The sequence below is a fragment of the Atractosteus spatula genome, chromosome 12 (assembly GCF_055471065.1).
Source record: "Atractosteus spatula isolate fAtrSpa1 chromosome 12, fAtrSpa1.hap1, whole genome shotgun sequence".
Lineage (NCBI taxonomy): Eukaryota > Metazoa > Chordata > Actinopteri > Semionotiformes > Lepisosteidae > Atractosteus > Atractosteus spatula.
The window spans coordinates 15729338-15753008 of NC_142717.1; the positions used below are offsets into that span (position 1 = coordinate 15729338).

The window sequence follows — 23671 nt, forward strand, 5'->3', positions numbered from 1 at the left end:
TCCTCCACAGCGCTGTAAAAGACTCATTGCCAGTTATTGCAAATGCTTGATTGCAGTTGTTGCTGCTAAGGGTGGCCCAACCAGTTATTAGGTTTAGGGGGCAATAACTTTTTCACACAGGGCCATGTAGGTTTGGATTTTTTTTTCCCTTAATAATAAAAACCTTCATTTAAAAACTGCATTTTGTATTTACTTGTGTTATCTTTGTCTAATATTTGAATTTGTTTGATGATCTGAAACATTTCAGTGTGACAAACATGCAAATAAATAAGAAATCAGGAAGGGGGCAAACACTTTTTCACACCACTGTACTTAACTCTGAGGTCCCATCAAAAACATTGGACAATGCACAAAAAACACTGGAGATATGTAAGAGTTAATAAATTCTATGTAGGAGATAAAAGTCCTAATTAGGGGCAATTTGTTTTTCCTTGTGGCACCAGGATACCATCATAATAATCCTTGCATTACCTTGCAATTATCTCTGTGACTTTGCACCCTTTGTTGGCTTTGACTAGTGTTGCTTAACAGAATGCAGGCTGCTTGGTCAAGGCAGCACAAAGATTAAAGATTTTTAATAACATTTAATTCTAAGTGAAATAAAAGGCCTTGTCCCTACACATATTATGAATCTTCTGTGAGTATTGGAGTCAACCTTTCTTTAAGAAAACCCTTTTATTTATAATAAATACAGTATTATTTATCATGAACTGTTATTCATATTCACCTGAGACACAAAATGGCTGGGTGTCAGAAAGTGGGTCAACCAATCAAACCGCAGTATTTACCCATTTTGACAAAATGTGGGGCAGGGTCATTCAGAGTGTATTTTGGGCCTAGAGTTTTACGAAGCCTCTTCCCCTTTTAATCCTCTCTCTTTATTTTTAACTATTTGTAGCTTCCTCTGTGCAGGGGGAAGTGGAGAACTACATGTCTCCAGATGCCTTAGGGAAATGGCCTGCTAATTTGCTGTCTAAAGAGTCTCAGCTATGAGAGATTAGCTACTTTCTTGCTGGCTTTAAAAGGGCTTGACAAACACAAGTTAGAGTCTTTTTGGTGATGTCATATTTTGGACTCTAGTAAAGGACAAAGTGAGTAATACTGGCTTTTTCTCTGGTAGTAAAACATTGAGATCCCGGATGGATGTGATCCAGCAACCCCTGAAAACGTCATACCATGTTAAGAATAATTTAATTATGAATGAGTTAATTTGTAATTTCATCTATTTTTGGTTTCATATGTGTTTAATAAAATATTAAGTCACCCTTTGATGCATATGACCACACATGTGAACACAGTTGACTGGTCCCTGTAGCATTACCATCACAAATATGTATATAGAATGCTAGCAATGGAACAGTTACAGCTTTAGTGTTTCGCGTTTTCTGTTTAGCTAGCTAATATGGAAGTGGTTTGTGCTTACAAAAAATTGGTCACAACCGTCTCTTCAAACAGTGTCTTGAGTACAAAACTTAGCCACACAACTTTCCTAAAAAAGGCTGAAAAGTAGGTTTATGTAAGAGAAAAAATGTCATCATTATTTTTATTGGACAAAATTATCTTGCTAATTTGAGTAATCTTTTTTGCCCTACATAGCTGGGAAAATATATTTGGTCGATTGCTAAACATTTCAGTGAATTAGGAAACCTGTAATAGAAAGATGGTGTTACTGAGCTGGCAGCACAGTAAGTCTACTTACTGGTCACATCTACGAGGTCACAGCCTGAGGAAAATTGAGCCTGTCTTTCAATAAAGCTGTGTTGTGTAGCAAAATGTCTTGATGCGTTTGTCATATATTTGTCTGTAGATGTTGTGTTGATTGTATACGCTTTGGCAACACTGTAATTCAACTACAGTATGTATCTTAAAATTGTCTTTTTATTCTTCTTACATTCTCAACAGGAGTTAATGATGTTTCAACATAAAATATTTTTTTAAAGTAGCCTCATGCATCTTAGAATTCCCATTTTGTGTTTGTAGTTTGTTCTTTGTACCTGCTTAAGCTTAGACTTGTCAATATCAAATATCATCTGTGGAGTGATTGCTCCATCTTGAATTCTACATCTTAAACAAAAATTAAGAGAATTTAATCTGTTGCTTCAAAAAATGTTGATCAATCCTGCTGTTTTGTTTTCATCTGCAAGTATGACTAGTTTACCAGAAACTATATAAATTACAAAAAGTAGCAATTCCCATACAGATCCCTGTGATACTCCTCTAATAATGTCACCCCAATTTCAGCATTTACCTCTTAGCTTTATTCTCTGCTTTCTATTAATCAGTTCTCAATTAAAAAAGTATACATTTTCCTAAATCTCTGCACTGTGGAAATTAATCTTTTATGATACAGTTTGAGATACGATTCTAACAAAAACTATTCTTAAATGTATGTTAATGTACAATATGGAACTTACATCTAAATTTCCAACTCAAATGTCTGAGTAAACAACTTGCCCTGTATTTATATAATCTGTGTTTTATTGTTCACTGTATCTATGTGAAATGTTTCTATTATGATACATTATTATTATACTTCTTATATTATTATATGATATGTAAGCATTTTAAAACATGACATACTGTTCCACATAGTCTTTAAATGCATCAATTTTGCCTCTGACAATATATTTATAATTACATTGTAAAGAAAATGCAAAACAAGGAAACTTTTTTAAAACCTACACACATTAATGCTTTTCTTTACGCTTCAGAGAAGTTTTAACTTTTCTTATCAATGGTTTATTCTGAAAATGCATTATAGAGCTTTAGCATATACCAGTAGCTGCAACAGAAGACATTGTGTGAAGGCAAAAACATGAGACCTGAGCTTCTCAGCAGCTCAGTATATCCTGTTGGTACAAAAGCAGTACAGTACTCACACTCTTGCTCCAAGCCAGCCCTGTAGTGTGGTGCTCTTTGATGTAGGCTTGCAGCTCTGTCCAGATATTCAGATACGACTTTACCCAGTCTACATGTCGCTTATCACTGTGAAACAGAAAAAAAGCACTGGAATTATGATAGGAGCCTTGGGAAGAATGAAACTAAGGTAAAATGGGAAGTACTGACTATAGTGGTGTTAGCTGTATCTTTCTGTGAACCTCAACTTTGATATATCTAATTCTGTTGCTATACTGATTATTATTATTATACTGAAGAACATGGAAAATGCAATTGTAAGTTTTAAATCAATAGCTCATGAGGCACATATACAATATAGTGTGAGTGCATTGGTTTGTTGACTTGTGGAAGTAGTATTGCTCCTTAGGGTACAAACTGAGCTTAAGTTATATGATTTTAGAAAAAAAACACTACTATTTGATATTTGAGTTTTGTTAAGGTGCCAAATGAGTTCATCTTTTGGAATAGTCAATCAGCAGTTGTGATTTTAGTTGTCACAAGACTTTAGTTGTCATATGACAATGCCTAGATTGTGTAATAACCATTGAATGGATGTTACCGATATGAACCAAGGTGGCTTGTTCTCCCACGCATTCTGAATGGCTGCATCTGTAGGATATCATACTGTGCATGATTAATATTTTTCATATTAATCACATACACCATTTTTTACCTTTTTGACCAAGTACTTTTGGTGAGCATTGTAATTCTTTTAAAATGTAATTTTCTAAAATAAAAAGTACTAATTCTCAGCCTTAAGCTTCTGTAAGAAATGAAGACTTACCTGTCTTTGTAATCCTTTAACACCCTGTTAGTATAAAAAATGGCTGCATCATTCATCTCTTTGACATAAGGACCTGGTTTTTGTGACTGAAGCAGAAAAACATTAGAGAAGGAAATGATCAGTTAAAGTAATTACACAAGTAATAGTATTCTACACAAGTAATAATCTCTAAAAGAAAAAATAATGTAAATGAGGTTTCAAATATTTTTTTTAATGTAAAAATATTTTTATCTAATAATATAAAATTTGAAGATCTTATCCTTATCAGTGTTGGAAGTTATAGAACCTCAAAGATAACGGGAAATTTTATAGTTTTAAGGGAAAAATATTTGGATCAAAACCAATCTAAATCTAAATATCCAATAGGCTTTATAATGATGTATGAATTGAACAGTGAGTTATTAAGGAACATGTACATACAATACATACGAAAAAGTGAACCCCTAGTTTCATACACTCAATTAAAGAAATAATTAGAATCAGGTGTTTAAATAATTTGGTCGATCCTGGGGGCCAAGTTTAAAAGGCCCCATCTTGTATAATGATCAGAAACACTGGTCTTCACCATACAGGTTTGTAGATTATAAGGAAATCAGAAAGGACTGCTCATAAATCTGAAACATTTTCTAAGGATTTTGGTTTCCAACAAACCACTGACAGACAATCTATAAATGGAAACATTTAAATACTATAGCCACACTACCTAGGAGCTGTTGTCTTACAAAAATCTCTAAAAGAACAAAGACAATTAAGAAAGTTGCCAAGACCACAGAGTAACACCCATTAACTGCAGACCACTCTTTTCTAGGTGAATGCACCTGGTGACTTTAGTTCTCTATAAAAGCAGATCTTAAGACAGTCACAGACAGTTTCATGGACCCTCATGGTTTAGTAAGACTGTGAGTATTCAATTCAAGCGCTATTGTCCCCTAGGGGAAATTTGTTTTACGGCACATTCAAACACACAACACAACACAACGACAAATAAACATCATCAAAAGGGAAGAGAATACAGTAGTGTTACAGGAGAAAATAAACAAGAGATAAGGAAGTTATTTGGAATTTTCTAAGAGTGTAATTGCAGTGGGAATGAAAGATTTCCTGAGTCTGATGGTTTTACACCTGGGGACACAGAGGAGTCTCCCAGATGGGAGAAGTGTAAATTCACAATGGAAGGGGTGAGACACACACTCCATGATGCTTTTGGCTTTCTTAGTCACCTCTGTTTGTAAAGGATGCTTAAGTTGATTTGATTATTCCTGATTATTTTGCCACTTATATTCACTAATTTACCAAGCTTATTACAATTACTGGTACTTATGCTGCCAAACCAACAAGTGAAGCAGTATGTTAAGACACTTTCAATTGATGAGTTGTGGAAAAGTGTAAGATTTATTTAGAGATAGATAGATAATACTTTATTAATCCCGTATGGAAATTGATGTGTTACAGCAGTCCAGCCCAAGACAAGCAAAACAGACATCAGAATAGTTATAAAACAAAAGACAAACAAAATAAATAAAAATAAATAAATACATAGGTGTGTGCAAAATGTGCTGATCATAGTCGCTGTAAAAACAATAAAATATGTGCAAAATGTGCATTGGTTTATACAGACTGATTGTCCAAAAAGTACAATGGAGTAAACATGCTGTCCATAGAGGAGCAAATGAAGGGCTAACAGTCCTAGCCTAGGGCAGCGTTATACACCCTGACAGCCGCCGGGAGGAAAGACCTGCGGAAACGTTCCCTTGAACACCGTAGCTGGAGCAGTCTATTGCTAAATGTGCTCCGCTGCCCAGTAACAGTCCCATGAAGCGGATGAGAGGTGTTGTTCATGATGGCTGTGAGCTTGTTCAGCATTCTCCTCTCAGCCACCACCTTCATGGGGTCAAGGCTCATCCCCAGCACAGTGCCAGCCTTCTTGATGAGTTTATTGAGCCTATTTGCATCTTTTGTCATGATGCTGCTGCCCCAGCACACCACAGCGTAGAAGATGGCCGCCGCCACCACTGATTCATAAAAAATGTGTAGCAGTGTTCCACACACACCAAAGGACCTGAGCCTCCTAAGAAAATAGAGTTGGCTCTGACCTTATAGTAGCTGCGTTTTCTAAGAAAGAAGAGTCTCTGTTGGCCTTTATATAGTGTCACAACATTTGTCCCATTTTAGGTTTTCGTCAATGACCAGTCCCAAGTATTTATAGACATCAACAATTTCAACAGGCTGACCATCAATTATAGTGGGTTGAGGGGTTGTGGTGTTTTTCCTAAAATCAATAATCAGTTCCTTTGTTTTTGAAACATTTAACTTTAGGGAGAACTCATTGCACCAGTGAGTAAAATTATTTAGAATGGGCCCATGATGGTATTCCGTGTCCTTTAATTAACTGACCAGGGCTGTGTCATCAGCAAACTTAATGAGATGTCTATCTGTGTGTTTGCTTATGCAATCATTAGTGTACTAAATGTACAGCAGAGGGGACAAGACACAACCCTGTGGTGAACCAATTGATGTGTAGGGAATGTCAGATAAGCACTTCCCCAATTTGACCTGTTGAGACCTGTTAGTTAGGAAGTCTAGAATCCACCTCATCAAGTTACCATTCAGATTGAAGTACTTTGAAATTATACTGAAAGCAGAGGAGAAGTCTGCAAATAAAATCCCTACAAAGGTCCCTGTTTCAAAGGTTTAAAGAGACAATTCAGAGATAACACTTTTGTTAAGCACAAGTCAGAAAGGACTTATAACGGGATAAAACCGGTCGCAGCCTCTATCGTTTTCTGAGTTGGTACGCCGGTAAACAAGAAGACTGTTAATGAGCGTACCTGGCCAACCGGAATCGACTGAGAGAGGTTATTACCACTGCTATCCAGGGAAGATACAGTTACGGTTTGTGTGGAGACCCCTCCCCCCTCCTCTAAAGGGAGATCTTTCACAGGGGTTCACAACCTTTTTCTTACCAGTGTAAATGTTATGCCTTTATTTTTAATCTATTAGAATCACAATGTATCTTTCCTATCTAGACAAACCAATATTAACTAATAAAATTCTTCAATTTTGTTGTGGCTGGGGAAAGAGGTAAGTTTTAGGAATGTTAGCAATGATTGTAGTCCTCGGTAAAGTCGCCTTATTATGATGGTTTAAGATGATGGATATTGTTTTGCTGTATAAACAGATCTGCCTTGGCCAAGACACAGATGATAAAAGGAGTTTAATAATATTTTAACTCAGGTTAAGGTCCCTGTTGAATCATTAAATTACTGCTTCTTGTTATTTTGGCTATGATTATGTATAGTGTATATATGACACCTAATAAATTCAGTTTGATACAAGATTAGTTTCTGAATCAGCTTCTGTCCATTTAATCTAAATGCTGAAAGAGTACTGGTCTCTGAACTTTATGAAATAGTAGTTGCATAAATTAGCTAACCAAACGTTTCTGGAATCACTTTTTGCTTGTCACTGGTGTAGAGGCTCTTCTGGAAAACATTTTAAGCAGGTTAGGTTATCCAGAGGAGCTGCATAGTGACCAGGGTTGGAAATTCGAGTTTGCTCTCTTTGGGGAGGTGTAGGGATTTATAAGACTTGAACAGCTCCATGACACCCCCAGAGTGATGGGTTGATGGATAGCTTCAATTGGACACTTGCTACACAGTTTATCACCCCTTACTGCCACTCACCAGAAGGAATGGGACAGACACTTGTGAAGAGTTTATTGAATGTACTCCAGCAGATTTGATGCTGGGGCAGGAACTGTGCACCCAGTGAACATGGTGTTCAGTAGGCCCCTAGATTACTACTGGAACAAGTTGTCTCCTAAAGAGTATCTAATTAGCCTCTAGGAAAACATGGGCAATGTACATGCATTTGCCCTATGACATCTGTCTAAAGTAGGAGCCAGGCATAAGAGGAAGTGTGATGTCCACCAGGCCAGATGGACCTTTTCTGCTGGGGAGCTGGTGTGGATCTATAAGCCTCAGAGGGAGAAGGGTCAGTCATTCACCATCCTGGGAGGGTCCCTGCACTGTGCTTAGTCAGCTATTGGATGTGCTCTACCAGGTGAGGCTCGGGCACTGTCACTGGTAGCTGTGCTGCACTGGGACCGGCTGGCCCCCTCTGAAGACACAAGGACTCCACATCAGCCACTGGCTTAGACCCAGACAGGCCAAAGGAGCCAGGTCCAGATGGTCCCACACAGGACCTTTCTGATGTATCCTCCATAGCAACAGAAGCCCCACTGGAGCTTTCAACATGTATCTGTAGACCCACAAGCCTCCTAGGGGACTTTGAGTGTAGCCTTGTAAAACTATCTGGGGCTGATGGGAGATGTCTGGCTTAGGTGGGGTGAAGCGTGACACCTAGAAAGTGACACCTAACAGCCTGAAAATGAAAAGAAAAGAAAAATAACCACAACACCATCTTAAGATACTGTTGAGGGCAATGATGGCACATTAATTATGCAGCCTGTGCCCCAGAGGTGCTGCTGAGAAAAGACTAAGAGTTGCTGTACACACATACGTTGTCTTTGTATAGTTGTTTCTTCCCTGTTTCTGATCCCAAGTTATTTAATCTCCCAATTTAGACTCCTCACCAAGTTGGTGTTTGCAACCCTGTCAGCAGTGGGACCATCAGTTTACTGAAAACTAGACTCCAGTGGTCTATGGACAGGCTGTTCTGATGGTGAGCAGCAGCATGTTTTTGGTGATGTTTTTGTTGTTTAACCAATATGGAGAATGTATTTACCGCCAACTTGTTGTCATCCTGAGTGTTGTCTTGAAAAATTCAGTTTTCCTTTCCAATATGTTACTATGGAAAGGATGTGTAGGCTTTCTATAAACACCGTATTAGTTGTGAGGCTTATTGTAATGGACTAGCCTCCTGCCTTTATCAGCTCTTCTTGGGACCCTAATGATCCTCCAAAGAATGAAGAGGATAGCAGGATATGAAATGTTTAAAAGCCGAGACCTACCACAGCAATCCAACCAAGGGCAGGGATACTTTCACTGACAGCTGACAGATGGTTGAACAGCTTGCTACCACGATTCCTTTCCCTGAAGTTTTGGATCTCCTGGATCTTTTCTGAGATGGGCTTCAGGAAGGTGGCCAGCTCTGCCTGTAAGAGCAAAAAAATAGTGGGCTAAAAATAAGAAACAGCAGATTGTTATCTCTCATCCCATATCAAATTAATCTCTAGGCTTTGTTTCTCATTCAAGACTTTTGTTGAATGCAAGATTTAAGAAATGTATTTGGCTTAATTACATATGAAACTTTTAATCCTCATTACTGCATTAGTGGTAACGCAGCATAGCACGGTGTGGTTCACTGGCCAAAGACGATTGATACAGATTCAGCCATTCAGAATGCAGTACATTGCAGTGTGTGTTGCGGGGCACTGCACATTTTTAAAAATATTCAGTTGTCGGACTGAATACGTTGTAAAACCGCCAGATGGGGCAGTGAAAGCTTAATGCGTGGAAGCATTTGGGCTGTTGCCAGAAAACACCCTGGTTTCAAATCCCGATCAATGCTGAGGGACAATCTTTTTCCAATTATAGAATTTAAGTTGTACATGGTTTAGACTTTTATTAATTTTAAACTGTGTTTTACAGTATTTTAAATATTAAATTAATTAAAAAAGAGAGTAGGGTTATTTTACAAAAACAGCATTACTCGGTTCGATATATGAAAAATAGTTTTTCATTCTAATTTGGCTTGTTTTGAAAAGATATGCTTCTTTCAGGTTTACATCCACATTGAGATAATCTATATTGTGCCTTAATGCAAATTTCAGCAATGAGTAATCAGAATAATTTAACTTTAAATTTCAATTGTGAAAAACATATTTCACACATACTGTACTGCAGTGGCTTTAAAGCCATATGGTCTCATACATAGTATATACCTAATGTACCACAGTAGATGGTAGTGGTAGCTACTGTAAATATAAAAAAATACAAATTACACACTGTCTTTATAAACATTTTATGGATCAAAATCTTTAACTTGGTAACTTGTGGTGGTTATCTTGGAAACGTTTTATTGTGCTTGTTCTAACTATATAAAGTTTATATACTTCATAAAAAGCTATAATCCTTTTAGAAGAATATGTAATAAAAACACTTGCCATTGTTGTTGTAAACAAATGGTGCAATGCTCGTTTAATACCACATGATAGGGAATATTAATGTAAGCTTAGGTCCTGTTGTTTTGCTCAATTGAGCAGTCTGAAATGTTTTTGAGTTGTGTGGAGTTTTCTGGTTCTGTTGGTGGATAGGTTTACGGTAATGTGACTTTGTGTTTCCTGATGGGTTACTGGGGAGAATGTGACAAGGAAAGCGGGAGATCAGGAAGAGAGGAGGAGAGAATGCGGAGTAGTAAAGGTGGCTGTTCAATAATAAACTGCAAAACAATATATATCCGTCTCCATCCATCAGAGTGTTTAATTACCACCGCACGAACCCTACAGTTACATTAATAGTGTAACTAAAGACATTTTGGCAGTTAACAATATCACTTGTGAAACAAAAAAACTTTTATTGTCCTTACAGTGGTAATGGACATTGAAATACTCATAGCACATTGCACCCAAGCGGCAGTTTAGAACAGCAGTTAAGCAGTTAAGGGATGGGGTTCAAATCCCGGTCAGAGCGATCCTTTTGGCCATACATTTTACATAGACAGATGTATAAAAAAACATTATTATTAAATTATTGTTGTAAACGCGATGTGCCTCATTCAGGTTTACATCTGCATTAAGAAAATCTTAAAATTTTAATTTTGATTATTAAAAATATTTCACACATACTGTACTGTAGTGGCTTTAAAACTATACGGTATCATACTGTATATACTGGCTATATTTTCTACATAGCCGGATGAGTAAAAATAGTTTGGAATAATAACTGGAGTAAGAAAAGATATTTCACACATACTTTGAAACCATAAGGCTTTGGAACGGCAGGAGGTGAGACCCGGCTGGGAGGGGGGGTGGTATTTAGATTTTTCTTTGCGAACCACATTCCCTACAATAGTATAATGAGTCCCTGAGGTATACCGTTCAAATTTCATAATTAAAAAAATAAAACTTTGTTAAGTTTGCATGAGAGACAAAAGGTACCTTTTGAGAAGTCCTGTACTGCTTGCAAAGTAGCTGATTTTGACAAACAGCTAATTTTGCTTTAAGAATTTAAAATCTGTCTGTACTGTAACTTTATTTAATAGAGCAGAAAGTCACCTTGCTTTTAGCAGCTCTGTTAAGCAGAGTATTTGTTAACACACCACACCCTCTTGAATGAGTTTTAATCAACTTTGTCAGTGAAAAAAATGACCGCGGGCACTTTAGCTTATAAAAAAACAGTTTTTTTATTTAACGGGGAGTGTGAACATTGGGTGAGCACTGGGGCGTACAGTGAGACTAACACAGTGAGATTACCGAGATGGATAGTTTAAGTAAATATGTTGACAAATATCAGAATTTTTGCCAGATAAAATTGTATCCAGCTGTGAATCAGCTAAGTGAGCTTGCCCCCATAAAATTGTGGAAAAGAGGTTTAGTTGGCAGCGTTACTCACAATGTACTGCCCATAGTGTTAGTTTTAAAACACTGTACAGTATAACCGTATATATTTTTTAATGTTTGTAATCGCTATTCTTGCAAGTACATTTTGTATTCAGTTTGCTTCTGTGTGTTAGCTGGTGGGCAAACGTTCGAGGTGAAAATTCTTCCACAAGGAGAGTACCTTTAAAGCGGAGAAGACAGCACCAAACGTTTTCGGCTCTGTATATCGCTCAAGCCATTTCTCTTTGGCATTTTAGTCCTAGTGGTGGGAAGATGCCTCCCCCCTTCCCCTTCCCTCTGCCTGCCTGACCTGTTCCCATTTTTAACCTTTCTGTGTCCGAATCGCAGCGGGTGAGAGACAGTAGGGTGAGACAGAAAAAAAGCGAACCATGGTTTTTTGATAGTCAGATTTAACGTATGTTTGAACACAGTCTTGGAAATTAATGTTTTTACAAGATGTAAAAGCGCAACAATTTATTACAGTGTACATTTTAATACTAATTATCGATTACTAATAGTTTATGCACCTGACACCTGACTTTATTTAGATGTATATAAAATATTGAACTGTGACATAACAGTCAGAAATACAATTGAAAATAGTCTGTGATATTTGTGTAGATGAAACTTTACTAAAATTGATTTTTAAAAAATTAAAATGTATAAAAACGATTAAAATGTATAATCTTGTGTAATGTCATTAGAAAGTACAATAATAACCTGCTTTGTTTAATGATGGTTTAAAATATCAAACTAACTGGTGAGAAAGCTATGTTTAATGATAAATAAAGCATTTCAAGTTAAAATAAATTATTTAAATTTCATTATTAAGGCAGACACGCTCAGTGCCATAAACACTGCAAGCTGCAGAACTATCTCCTTACGGCACCACCTCTTCTCTGAGCTCAGTGGGTGGTGCGTTATTTTCTCAGCCACCTGCTCATTTTCTTCACACCAGGGGAAGACAGGAGAATGTGATTGTACTGTATCTGTAGGAAATGCGTGTTGTGTTTACAAAATTAAAATGTTTAAAATGTTTAATTAAAAAGTTAAAACAAACTTAAATCTTACACAAAGATTCTAAGCTGATCACAAGGAAAAAAAATCACCCGCTTTTCATGGATTTCGTGTTTTTAACTAAACCCGTTTTTATGGGTTTTAAAACCATTAAATGTCTATTTGAGGGACACACATTATTGTTTCCTATTTTTGATTTTCTTTCAAATTAAAAGAATCGGTTGCCCATTGTGCCACACAATATATGTTACATTTTTATGTTTTTGAGAGACTTCAGAAGGCTTCAACTGAAGCATAAAAAATATAGTATAATGCCTTCTCGCGTTATGAAGTCACTTGCACCTGGGATCTGCTTTATTCAAACTAAGGTTTCTAAAAATGCAACCAGGTACTAGATATTGTTTAAATAAAAGCTGTGAATTTTTTCACAAATCGCGATCTTTAAATCTGTAGGATGCAGGATCTCTGTCATACATGTTTTTATTTCATTATTAATATCAATTAAAATTGAATATGTTATAATATATAAAAAACACAAAAAAATGTTAATATAGTGTACATAATATTTATTTTTTTATTTTTTAAAAAAGTCTTTGTTAGAAGAAAAACTTGTGCCCGAACCAGGTATTAAACTCGGATCGCCTAGATAGAACCCCTATCCGCCAACCTACTGTACCAACTGGCTGCTCAGAAACAGCTGTGACGAACAGCTTAAAAATGTTTCTAAAGTAATCATGTCTGAATGAGTCAAATTAAAAATAAAACGTGTTTACAAAAAAAGTGGATTACAGTAACGACCAGCTAAAGAAATACATATATTTAGATCCTTAAATTAATATCGTTATTAATTTCTTTAGATAAGTGATTCCATATTATATTCCCTATTTAGCTGATTCTAAAAAGTATGAGGTTTTTTATTGCGATAACACAAGTTTAATTCATTCAAATTAAACAGAGGTCTGGAACACCCCGTCTCAAAAATAGACGTTAAATAAATTGAAGATTGTGAAAACATTCACAAATCCCCCCGAACAAAATACAATTTTAAAATACAAGCAGTTTGAAAGTATTAGTTGTTATTAATAAATCACCTAACTTTGAATGTGTTGTGATATTTAGAAATACCAACAAATTCAATATAGTGTTGATAATATTTACTATTTTAGTTTCTCAAAGAAATGTTTATTTGTTAAAAGAAAACTCATGGCGACAGGTGGGTTCGAACCCCTGACCTCCAGCATGCAAGTCATATGCCAAAACCAAATCACACCAACGTTGTTGGTAATAAGTTCCATATTATATTCCCTATTAATCAAATTCTAAGAAGTATGCATTTTTTACTGCGATAATAAACACAAGTAGTCATAGAAAATGTTAAAACATTATAACTTTTTATGAAGTATATAAATTTAATATAGTCAGAAGGAGCATGTAAAAACGTTTCCAACATAACCACAGTATGTAACCAAATGAAGGACTTTAAATGAAGGCTTAAAATGTTTTTGAAGAAAGTGGAATACTGGTTTGTATTTTTTATTTAAACTACCAATACCAGCCATATACAGTTTACATAATATGATTACAGTATATTCCTAAATTAATATCGTTTATGACCTTCAGACACATTATGCTTCACTTCTTTTTCAGCTCAGCTACTAAAATTTCCCTCTAGTTGTAAAATTCCATATTAATATTCAATATTAAGCGGATTTAAACATGCACAGTAAAGACATTAAATGAAACAAATGTTTCACTAACAACCAAAGCACCACAAGTGCCGCCTCTCTGTCATTTTGGCCAGCCAATCACATACTGCTCTAAACTGTAGATATTTTCACGTGGTATGGGGTTTTACCATGCATTTTGAGTGGCTGCACCTGTATATTTATTATGAACTGTTGAATAATTTCTGTTGAATGCAAACTCCTGCACACATCAGTTAAACCTATGTGTTAACCTGCAATTCTTAATACAATAACTACTTTCTTTGCTCGATGTTTAACACTACGTTGACAATCCAATTTTGAATTCACCACCAAAAGTTGAAAACAAAAGATGCAGAATTTTAACTCAACTAATGCTATAAATTCTCATTTATGTTTTAATTACTTTCCATTATATTAACATTTTCTATTGGTTCATCTTTTTTTATCAATCTGGAAAAGGTTAAAAATGTCAATTTCACGTTTCAATATCCCATATTCCAGTACAAAAAAACAACATTGTGAATTGTGCGTATTAATATTAATTATAGTCTTTAAAGTGTACGTAATACTAAAATACAAAACAAATAAGCTGAATATTTACAACAAAAAAAAAACAACTTGATATTGCCATGAGATGAAGGGCAGTAAACTGCAGGGGAGTATAAATGGTCAACAATAAATTTACTCTTTTCGGTTATTCAGAAGCTGTTTCAATATTCACATTTACAAAAGAGTTGGCATTAATGTTTGAAATAGCAGCCAAGAAAATGATTCCTAATGACTGTAAATCTTCCCACTCTTCTTGCTTTTAGGAATGATAGTGTGAAACTGATCATATCAGGATATGTTTTTGGATTCCAAGTCACCAGAACATTTTCTGAGGGTCTGGAGTCTAATTATGGACTATATAAAGAAGACTAACAGCACCCGTCTGTTATTTATTTCCATAGTATAATTATCAATGTAAAACTTGACAGTTGACACAAGCTTAGTGATCTTAAGCTTGGTGAAAAGTGTGGCTGGCATCTATATATTAGTTCATTTACAGTATTTTTAAATATTTCATTCTTTTGTCTGAATGTTTACAAATTTGGTATAGAAATAAAAACTTAAAATTAACAATGGTGAACAATAAAGTTGTCATCTTCCTCCAAATCTAAAGGTTAGACTGTAGCTTAGTTGTTTTTAGCACAACACTCCTTGAAACCAAATACTGACATTGTAGCCCATTCACACTTTGCTGACTACAATTCCATCACCAGCTCCAATTCTCACACCAGAATATTCTTTTAAACTTAAAGCTCCACCCAGTCAATAAAGAACTTATCAGCGCAGACTCTGTAACATGGATGTTGAGGTTAATACAAACAACATGGAGAAACTAAAAGAGCACAAAATACCAACACAAATAACACATTGTACTGAACAATGAATTGTACTGAATTTTTTACCTTTTCAATAACTCCTTCAAATTTTATTAAATAGTACTTCGTGTGATTGAAACAATGACCATTTTGCAAATGTGATCATCGAGAAGAGAATAATTGAAGACTGAAATTGTGAGACATCATTTGACACAAACAACAGTGGGGTTGTGCAACAAACTACTAAATGTTGTAACACTAAGATTCTGAAATTGATTAGCTTCTTCCTGAACATATTCATCTTATTTTTAGTAATATATTAATAAAAGAAAAGGTACAACCAACCTCAGGTGGCTGCTGGTGTAAACTGGCCAGTTTCAGAAAGCTTCTTTGCACTTGGAAAGCAGCATTCACCATTTCAGCCTGTAAAACAACAAAACAAATATCAACAATATTTGATATGCCAGTGTTAAAAAAGTCATATTTACTTTCTTGCCTCTTCTCCTTTATCAGAAGTGCCTTATTGTTTTAAGAAGTTCACTACACCATGTGAGGACAATTCAGTCTTAGGTTCACCATTTTGGTCAGTAACAGTTTAAAATGATAGCAGTTTCTAATGTGAATCTATTGACATAAGCAGTTACAATGTCTTGCAATAGAATTTACCCCCTGCCGAAAAGATTACATTGATAGTAATGTATGTTTTCTTAAAGACTTTATTCAAAACTGTAATGATCAAACTGAACAATACTAAATACAGTATGACAGAGGATCAATATTAACAAAACCTGCAAAGTGTATATTCAATGTGAAATTTTATAATAATAATTAATAAACTTTATTTTATATAACACCTTTATATAATACAGCAACAATATTATACAACAACAGCAAAAAGAAAACAAGATACACATAATTAATATACAGATAGAAGAGACAGTAGAAGGTGTTACTAAATTCAGTAGGAGCAGAGGGGTAAAGAACAGAATCAGTTAAGTAAAGGCTCTTCTAAAGAAGGGTTTGAGTCTGGATTTGAAGGAGTTTAGAGAAGGTGACTCTCTGATATCCTTGGGGATAGTTCCAGAGCTTTGGGGCATAACAGGAGAAGGCTCTGTCACCCATTTAGTGTAGACAGGCTTGGAGGACAGATAGGAGACCAGAATTAGAAGAGTGAAGGCTGCGACGTGGGAAGTAGGGTGATAATAGCTCAGACAGGTACTGAGGTGCCAAGCCATGCAGAGCCTTATAGATGACCATGAGGATTTTTGACACGAAACTTGACAGGAAGCCAGTGCAAGGACTCCAGGATAGGAGTAATGTGATCACTTGTACTAGACCTGCTCAGGATTCTGGCTGCTGAATTGTAGACATACTGGTGTTTATTCAATGTGGATTTAGAAACCCCAGTGAGTACAGTTACAGTAGTCGATTTGGGAGAAGACAAATGTGTTGATCAGCTTTTCAGACACAATTAGTGATAACACAGGACGTAGTCTATCGATATTTCTGAGGTGAAAGAAAGATGTTTTGACAATATGCTGCGCATGTGGGTCGAATGTCAAAGCCTAAATCAAATATCACCCCCAAGTTTTTAAATTTAAACTGAAGCTCAAGTAAGGTACCATCCACAGATAGGGTTACAGCATTGGCTTTACTAAATTGAAGGGGGATGCTAATAAGCATGACTTCAGTTTTGTTACAGTTTAGATAAAGGAAAGTTTGAATCATCCATGTTTTTTTGTCAGAGATGCAACTGGATAGGGTAGAGACAGTCACATCCCAGTGTCAGGTTTGGTATGGATGTAGATTTGAGTATCGTCAGCATAGAAATTATAGTTGAAGCCATGCGATCTTAATACCTGACTAAGTGGAAACATGTAAATGCTGAAAGTAAGGAGTATTGAGCCCTGAGGAACACCAGACTTAACAAGTCCAATTTCAGACCTAAATCCACCAAGAGAGACAAAGTGACAGCGATCAGTGAGGTAAGACTTGAACCATTTAAGAGCAGTGTCAGAAACTCCAAGCAGAGTCTCAAGATGAGAAAGTAAGATATCACGGTTAACAGTGTTGAAAGCAGCACTGAGATCAAGAAGAATGAGGATAGAAAGAGAATCAGAATCAGAAGCTATTAGAAGATCGTTGGTGACTTTGACCAGGGCAGTTATTGTGCTGTGAAGTTGCCAGAAGCCAGATTAAAGGGGTTCAAAAAGGTTATTTGCAATGAAGTGTTTATTCAACTGAATTGTAACAGCACATTCTAGATTTTTTGCAAGAAAGGGTAAGTTGGAGATGGGGTGAAAATTGTTTAGATTGTTCAGAGCCATGTTAGGCTTTTTTGGCATGGGAGTAATGGAGGCAGTTTTGAGGACCACTGGTACAACACCAGTGCTCAAGGATACATTTATTATATTGAGGACAATGGGGCAGAGAGAAGTGAAACAGGACTAAAATAAAGCGACAGGGATGGGATCTAATATACAGGTGGTGGATTTCATATGTGAAGCCAGTTTACTGATGGATGCAGAGTTAAGAAAAGAGAAGTTGAAGAGAAGGGAATGATATGCATAGTGGAAAGAATGTAATGGTGGATGTTGTAGATCTTAGAGCAAAAGAAACCTAAGAATGTGTTCCAAATTTGCGATGAGCAGGTATTGTGGTGGGGCAGTTTGGCTTAAGCACTCTGTTGATGGTGGAGAAAAGATGTCTGGGGTTGTTATGGTTATTTTTAATGATGTGAGAAGTAGGTGGATCTAGCAGACCCTATCATATCTTTATATTCAGACAAGTAATCTTTCCAAGCCTGATAATATATGTTTAGGCCAGAAAGATGCCAACTACACTCAAGTTTCCTGGAGACTGTCTTCATTGATCGCAGTTGGTCAGTGCCCAGGGGGGAGAGCGAGAAAAAGACATGGTTCGAGTTTTTAGAGGAGCAAAGTTGAGAGTAGATAAAAGAGCACTATTAAGCAAATGTATTTTGTCCTGTAGAGCAGTGGCTCTCAAAGTTCTATGGTCCACGGACCACTTACACCAAGTCACAGATGCGGTGGACCACCTATGCCTATGTCCGCTTCTTCCCTTGTATAAATCATCACCTATGAATGTTCTAAAAACAGCTAATATTGAATTACATTTTATTAAAAGTACTACAAACAGAGCTGCATATTTTACAAATGTTTTTATTACTTAAAAACATAATGTAAAGAATGGAGCTGCTTTTGTTGAGCAATCAGAGAAGTGATATCTAGATCTAAGCTAGACAACTTTAGTCTCCTGTCCAGAAGCAGACAAAGACATCACATTAAGCACACCTTCTGCTTATTAAGCTTTATTCCAACAGCTTTCAAACTGTTGGGATTAGAATTACAGCACTGCTGGTACGGTTCACAAATTACCTCACTCGCATTTTTACTTCTGTTCTGCATCTTACTCGCATTTGCGCTGTCACTATCATTGCTATATTTGCATTTCAGAGTCCCAGATTTGAACCAGTGATCCACAATAACCCTTCTGCTTTGACTGTTTCTTTAAATTACACCTTGAACTTTCAAACTCAAAGTAAGATATTCAAAAGTGAGAACAAAACGGTACGAACAATAATAAGTGCAACGGTCGAACCACACTCACATATCAAAAAGTAAACAGCGTAACCACCCAATCATGACAACTAGTGATGTGCGGGTTGACTCAAGTTAAAAAAAAGATTTTAGATCGGGTTGGGCAGGTGGGGGTTGATATATGACCAAAACCAAAATATTGCAGAAAACCGATCATTTGTATCTTAGATTAAAGTGATTTCAAGTTTTAAAACTGACATTTTACCATATTTAAGCCCCAATTGGTTGTATCACAAGGCAAAGAAGGAGAAAACTCAATCAAACAGAAAACAGTGTATTAGTAATAGTATTACAAAGAAAAAAACATAATGGCAACCTCGTTAGAGCAGATGAGGAAAGAACTCCAGAACAATGAGATAAAAATAAAGAAGAGAGAGGGACAAAAGCCACGTGGGAGAAGTTTGGCGAGCTAGTCAGCAAAACAGAAGAAAAAAGCACAAGTTTCGTTATCTGCATCGATTGTGAAGCAATTTACAAAAATGACAGTCACAAGACTAGCCTACTTTAGTCTGTTTAAAACAAGGAATCTGGATATGCTGTTTCAGTAAATGTTGATCAAATGAATGTTTGAATCTTGTTCGGTGTAATTTCTAATGGAGCGGGTTCGGACCGGCTTCGGGTCAGTTCTTTTATCATTTTAAATTGGGTTGGGCGGGTCAAAAAAAAAGCCGACCCATGCATCACTAATGTCAATAGACTGCTGCAGGGCGGCAAGGACGTCGCTGCCAAACTGACTGTCTCGTTTTCAATGTGTGACATCATTTCATTCATGGTGCATAAAACTAAAACACTGAAGCGATAGGCGCTGATGGGGAGAATGAAGAGGTGAGGTGGTTCGCCATACATTAAAAGCCAGCATTCCAAAAACACTTGATCCTCTCCAGTTTGCCTATCGCACAAACCGCTCCACGGAGGATGCAATCTCTATAGCTTTACACACCACACTAACCCACCTGGATAAAAGGAACACCTATACAAGAATGCTATTCATTGACTTTAGCTCAGCATTTAACACCATCATACCCATAAAACTTCCTACCAAACTCAGGGCTCTAGGTTTAGATACAACCCTCTGTAGCTGGATCCTAGACTTCCTCACCAGCAGGCCCCAGACTATCAGGATTGGCAACCTCACCTCCAACACCTCAAAACCGGTGCCCCTAAAGGCTGTGTGCTCATCCCACTGCTTTACTCCCTGTTCACCCACGACTGTACTGCCAAACACCATCATCAAGTATGCCGACGATACCACAATCGTGGGCCTGACCACTGACAACGATGAGACTGCCTACAGGGAGGAGATAAAACAACTTGCAGACTGGTGCCGAACCAACAACCTATGTCTCAACATCAGCAAAACCAAAGAGCTGATTGTTGACTTCAGGAGACAAGGAAAAGTCCACTCCCCCATCTACATTGAAGGGTCTGCGGTGGATATGGTGAATAACTTCAAATTCCAAGGTGTTCACATCTCTAAGGACCTTACATGTTTACTTGTTTGTCCCCCTACCATCTGGCAGAAGGTTCCGGTCACTCCAGTCACACACAACTAGACTCCAAAATAGCTCCTTCCCCAGAGCCGTCAAGCTGGTGACGGCCCCACTCCCTCCCATCATACTTATAACATCACTTTATTAACCCTTTACAATTTCTTGCATTAGGAATTATCTTTTTGCATACCCCAGCTTGCTCTCCATGAGACACACAGACAGGGAGAGAAGCTTGAGGTCAGAGCGCAGGGTCTGCTATTGTGCGGCGCCCCTGGAGCAGTTGGGGTTAAGGGCCTTGCTCAGGGGCCCAACAGAGTGGGATTCCTCTGCCGGCTGCGGCATTTGAACCGGCAACCTTCTAGCCACAGGCGCAGATCCTTAGCCACAGAGCCACCGCTCCGCCCAAACTATGAACTTACTATGATCATACTATGACACTATGATCTTTCCTAACTACAATCACTGTACTCCAACACCACTACATACATGACAACTGAATGTAAGCCGAAATTGTACTTAAAACTGTATTAGTTGTAATATTTATTAATCACCGTACTATTTTTGCACTGTTCCCCGAATTACTTTGCACTGTTTTTGTCCTGTTGTACTTTTCTCTGTTTGCGTATTTGCACAGTTTTGATTACGTTATGTTATTACACTGTTATTGTTATTGTGTTACTGTCTATTGTCTTATCTTCTGTTCTATTTATATACTGCACCTGGGTGACTAATGAGAAACACTTTTCACTATTCTATGCACCTGTGTAAGTGTAATGACAAATAAAGTTAAATTGAATTGAACTGAATAACTCAAGCTTCATTAAAACACAAAGGCAACAGAAGGGTACAGCCAAAGAGAATGAATGGAAACTTTGCCCTTTCGGCAGACCCTCAAGCCAGCCAAGCCTACGACTAAGCTGGTGCTCGCCCCATTACTGACACACACAGTCCCCTTAACGGCTGGTGAAACCCCAATACCTAGAACCAAAACACAAGTCCCTTCTCCCACTATATACAGCTTGCAGTTGTTAACAGTGCTCCTAGGGGGAGCCCCTTCGTAGCGGATGCTACAATATTCATTCCTCTGACTTAGCTTAGACTTGCTTTAAGACAGATTGATTAGATCAGCCAGCGGACCACCTGGCGCACACTCCCACACTTTGAGGACCAAAGTGTTCTAGAGGGTCAGGGGAAGAGAAACAAGATAAGGAGGACAGAATGGAATTTGTGAACCTAGGCTGATCAACTGATATCCAGTTGCGGAAATTTAGAGCGTGAGGGGGAAGTGTTAGAAACAGGTAATTCCAGATTGAAAAGAACAGCTAAGTGGTCAGGGAGGCTCGGTTCAAGGGAAGAGATGTGGGAAACAAAAGTCATTTGAAATGATTAAGTCTAGGGTGTGTCCTTTGTTGTGTTGGGCTAAGAACAAACTGAGTTAGATCAAAGCATCCCAACAGAGCTAGAAAATCCTTAGCCAAACTGGAAGACCTTGAGTCAATATGTATATTAAAGTCCCCAAGAATAATGATCCTCTTGATGAAACTCCTTGTTAATCCTGTGGAATTTTACTTATCACTGAAACCTAAACTTATCTCAAGGCTGTAAGGGAGGGCAAGCACCTTGACCATTGGAATTCTTGCTAATTGTTCTGAACATGATCTTAACCATACACCCTGTCAAATTCCTTGTAACCATGGAAATCTTGACGTTACCAAGCTGCTGACAACTCTTCTTCTGTGGTACTCTTAAACCTTTTTGATCTGGGCGTATTTCACTGCTACAAATCTGTGCAGACTCATTTGGTAACCAAAGTTGTTGGGTTTTTTTATAGGGCAGAGACCTCAAACTCACAGCTGAATGTCATGTCATGGATTCAAACTTCTGACTCCAGCTACCTTTAATAGAGGTCATTATCCTAGAGGATAACTTACTTTGTCCAGCACAGACAGTGAAAAACAATGTGTTTAATATTGACAAGAAAAAGTACATTTGTTTGTGTCTTATATGTTTAATCAAATTTTGTGTATCTATTTTTAGGAGGAATTCATCCAGGAACACAGATGATTCCAAAGAGTTTAATTTTTATTTCTCACAAATGTATGGAAAAATGATCATGGTATATTTAAATTAATGGAGAGACCAGCTCCCTGCTGTACCACAAGAGGGCACTGTGGAATCAGGCCAGTGGGATTCCTGTAGTCTGATACCTGTACTATATTTTCAGCCCTGACCCAAATACTTGGGCCAATAGCATACTGTACATAGGTGTAAGCTTGCTGAACTTCTCACCCACAAAAGACAAACAATTATACTTACAACTATTTATAAAATCTATTTTCTTTTTCTGGCTTGCTGCTGCAATACATAATGTAAATCGTCTGCAAAATATCATTATTTTATAGCAAAAAAGTTGTACTTGTATAACACATTGTAACAAATTGTATTACACATTTGGTATTTAACAGATCAGTTCTGTTTTAAATCTTGTCAGAATCATACAGCTTTCTACCATTTCAACAGAGAAAAATGTAATTTATTGATATTGTAATTAACACTGACATTATGGTTTAAAAATTCCCTCCCAAGTGCCTTAAAAAGTAAATATTTTATTACATGATTAAGTGTATCAAATAGGGTCAAAGTATGAATTTGCACTATCCATTAAAATAATATTTAGAAAACCTGTCAAGCTGTTAATTATAATTCAGAATCCAGTCCAATCAAAGTGTCAAAAATCTAGCCATAACTACAAATTTAGAGACTTTTATACTTGATCTCAAGTTTCCAAACTAATATTTGAATGCATTTTTTTCTCTGTTTCTTCTTCTATAGATTTTTTACAGTCAAACAAATAACGAGATGGTTTTCCTTTTCTGGCATCCAGTAAGCATTTCATTTGTTTTAGATCATTACGTATTGTGGTTCTTACATACATTTTAGTGTGACAGTTGGTAAAGGTGTGTCTCATGGCCACAATAAAAGGACCTTATGAACTAGATTTTAAATGTAATTAAATGCAGTACTGCAATAAAAATCCACTGCTTAAGTGATTTACTGATATCAATATTTTTATTAACTTTATTTTTTTCTGAACTACCTCATAGGATATTTCTATAAAAGCTTTCTTTAAAATTAGATTACCTTACTGATGATTACATTAAAACAGGCAAAACCCAGAATTTTCTAGTAGTACATTAATTTTGAGATTATTTAGTCTCATTACTGTGATGA

General features: G+C 36.8%; 1 protein-coding gene across 1 annotated transcript in view; it reads right to left on the reverse strand.

Moving 5' to 3' along the window:
* cap2 (cyclase associated actin cytoskeleton regulatory protein 2) overlaps nucleotides 1–23671 on the reverse strand; it is a 101913-nt gene that overhangs the window by 42214 nt on the left and 36028 nt on the right. Inside the window, exons 4-7 of the mRNA XM_088929402.1 lie at nucleotides 15676–15753; nucleotides 8655–8798; nucleotides 3683–3768; nucleotides 2880–2985 (exon numbers count right to left, since the gene is read on the reverse strand). Coding sequence (XP_088785528.1) covers nucleotides 2880–2985; nucleotides 3683–3768; nucleotides 8655–8798; nucleotides 15676–15753 — 414 coding nt within the window. The remainder of the gene's footprint in view (nucleotides 1–2879; nucleotides 2986–3682; nucleotides 3769–8654; nucleotides 8799–15675; nucleotides 15754–23671) is intronic.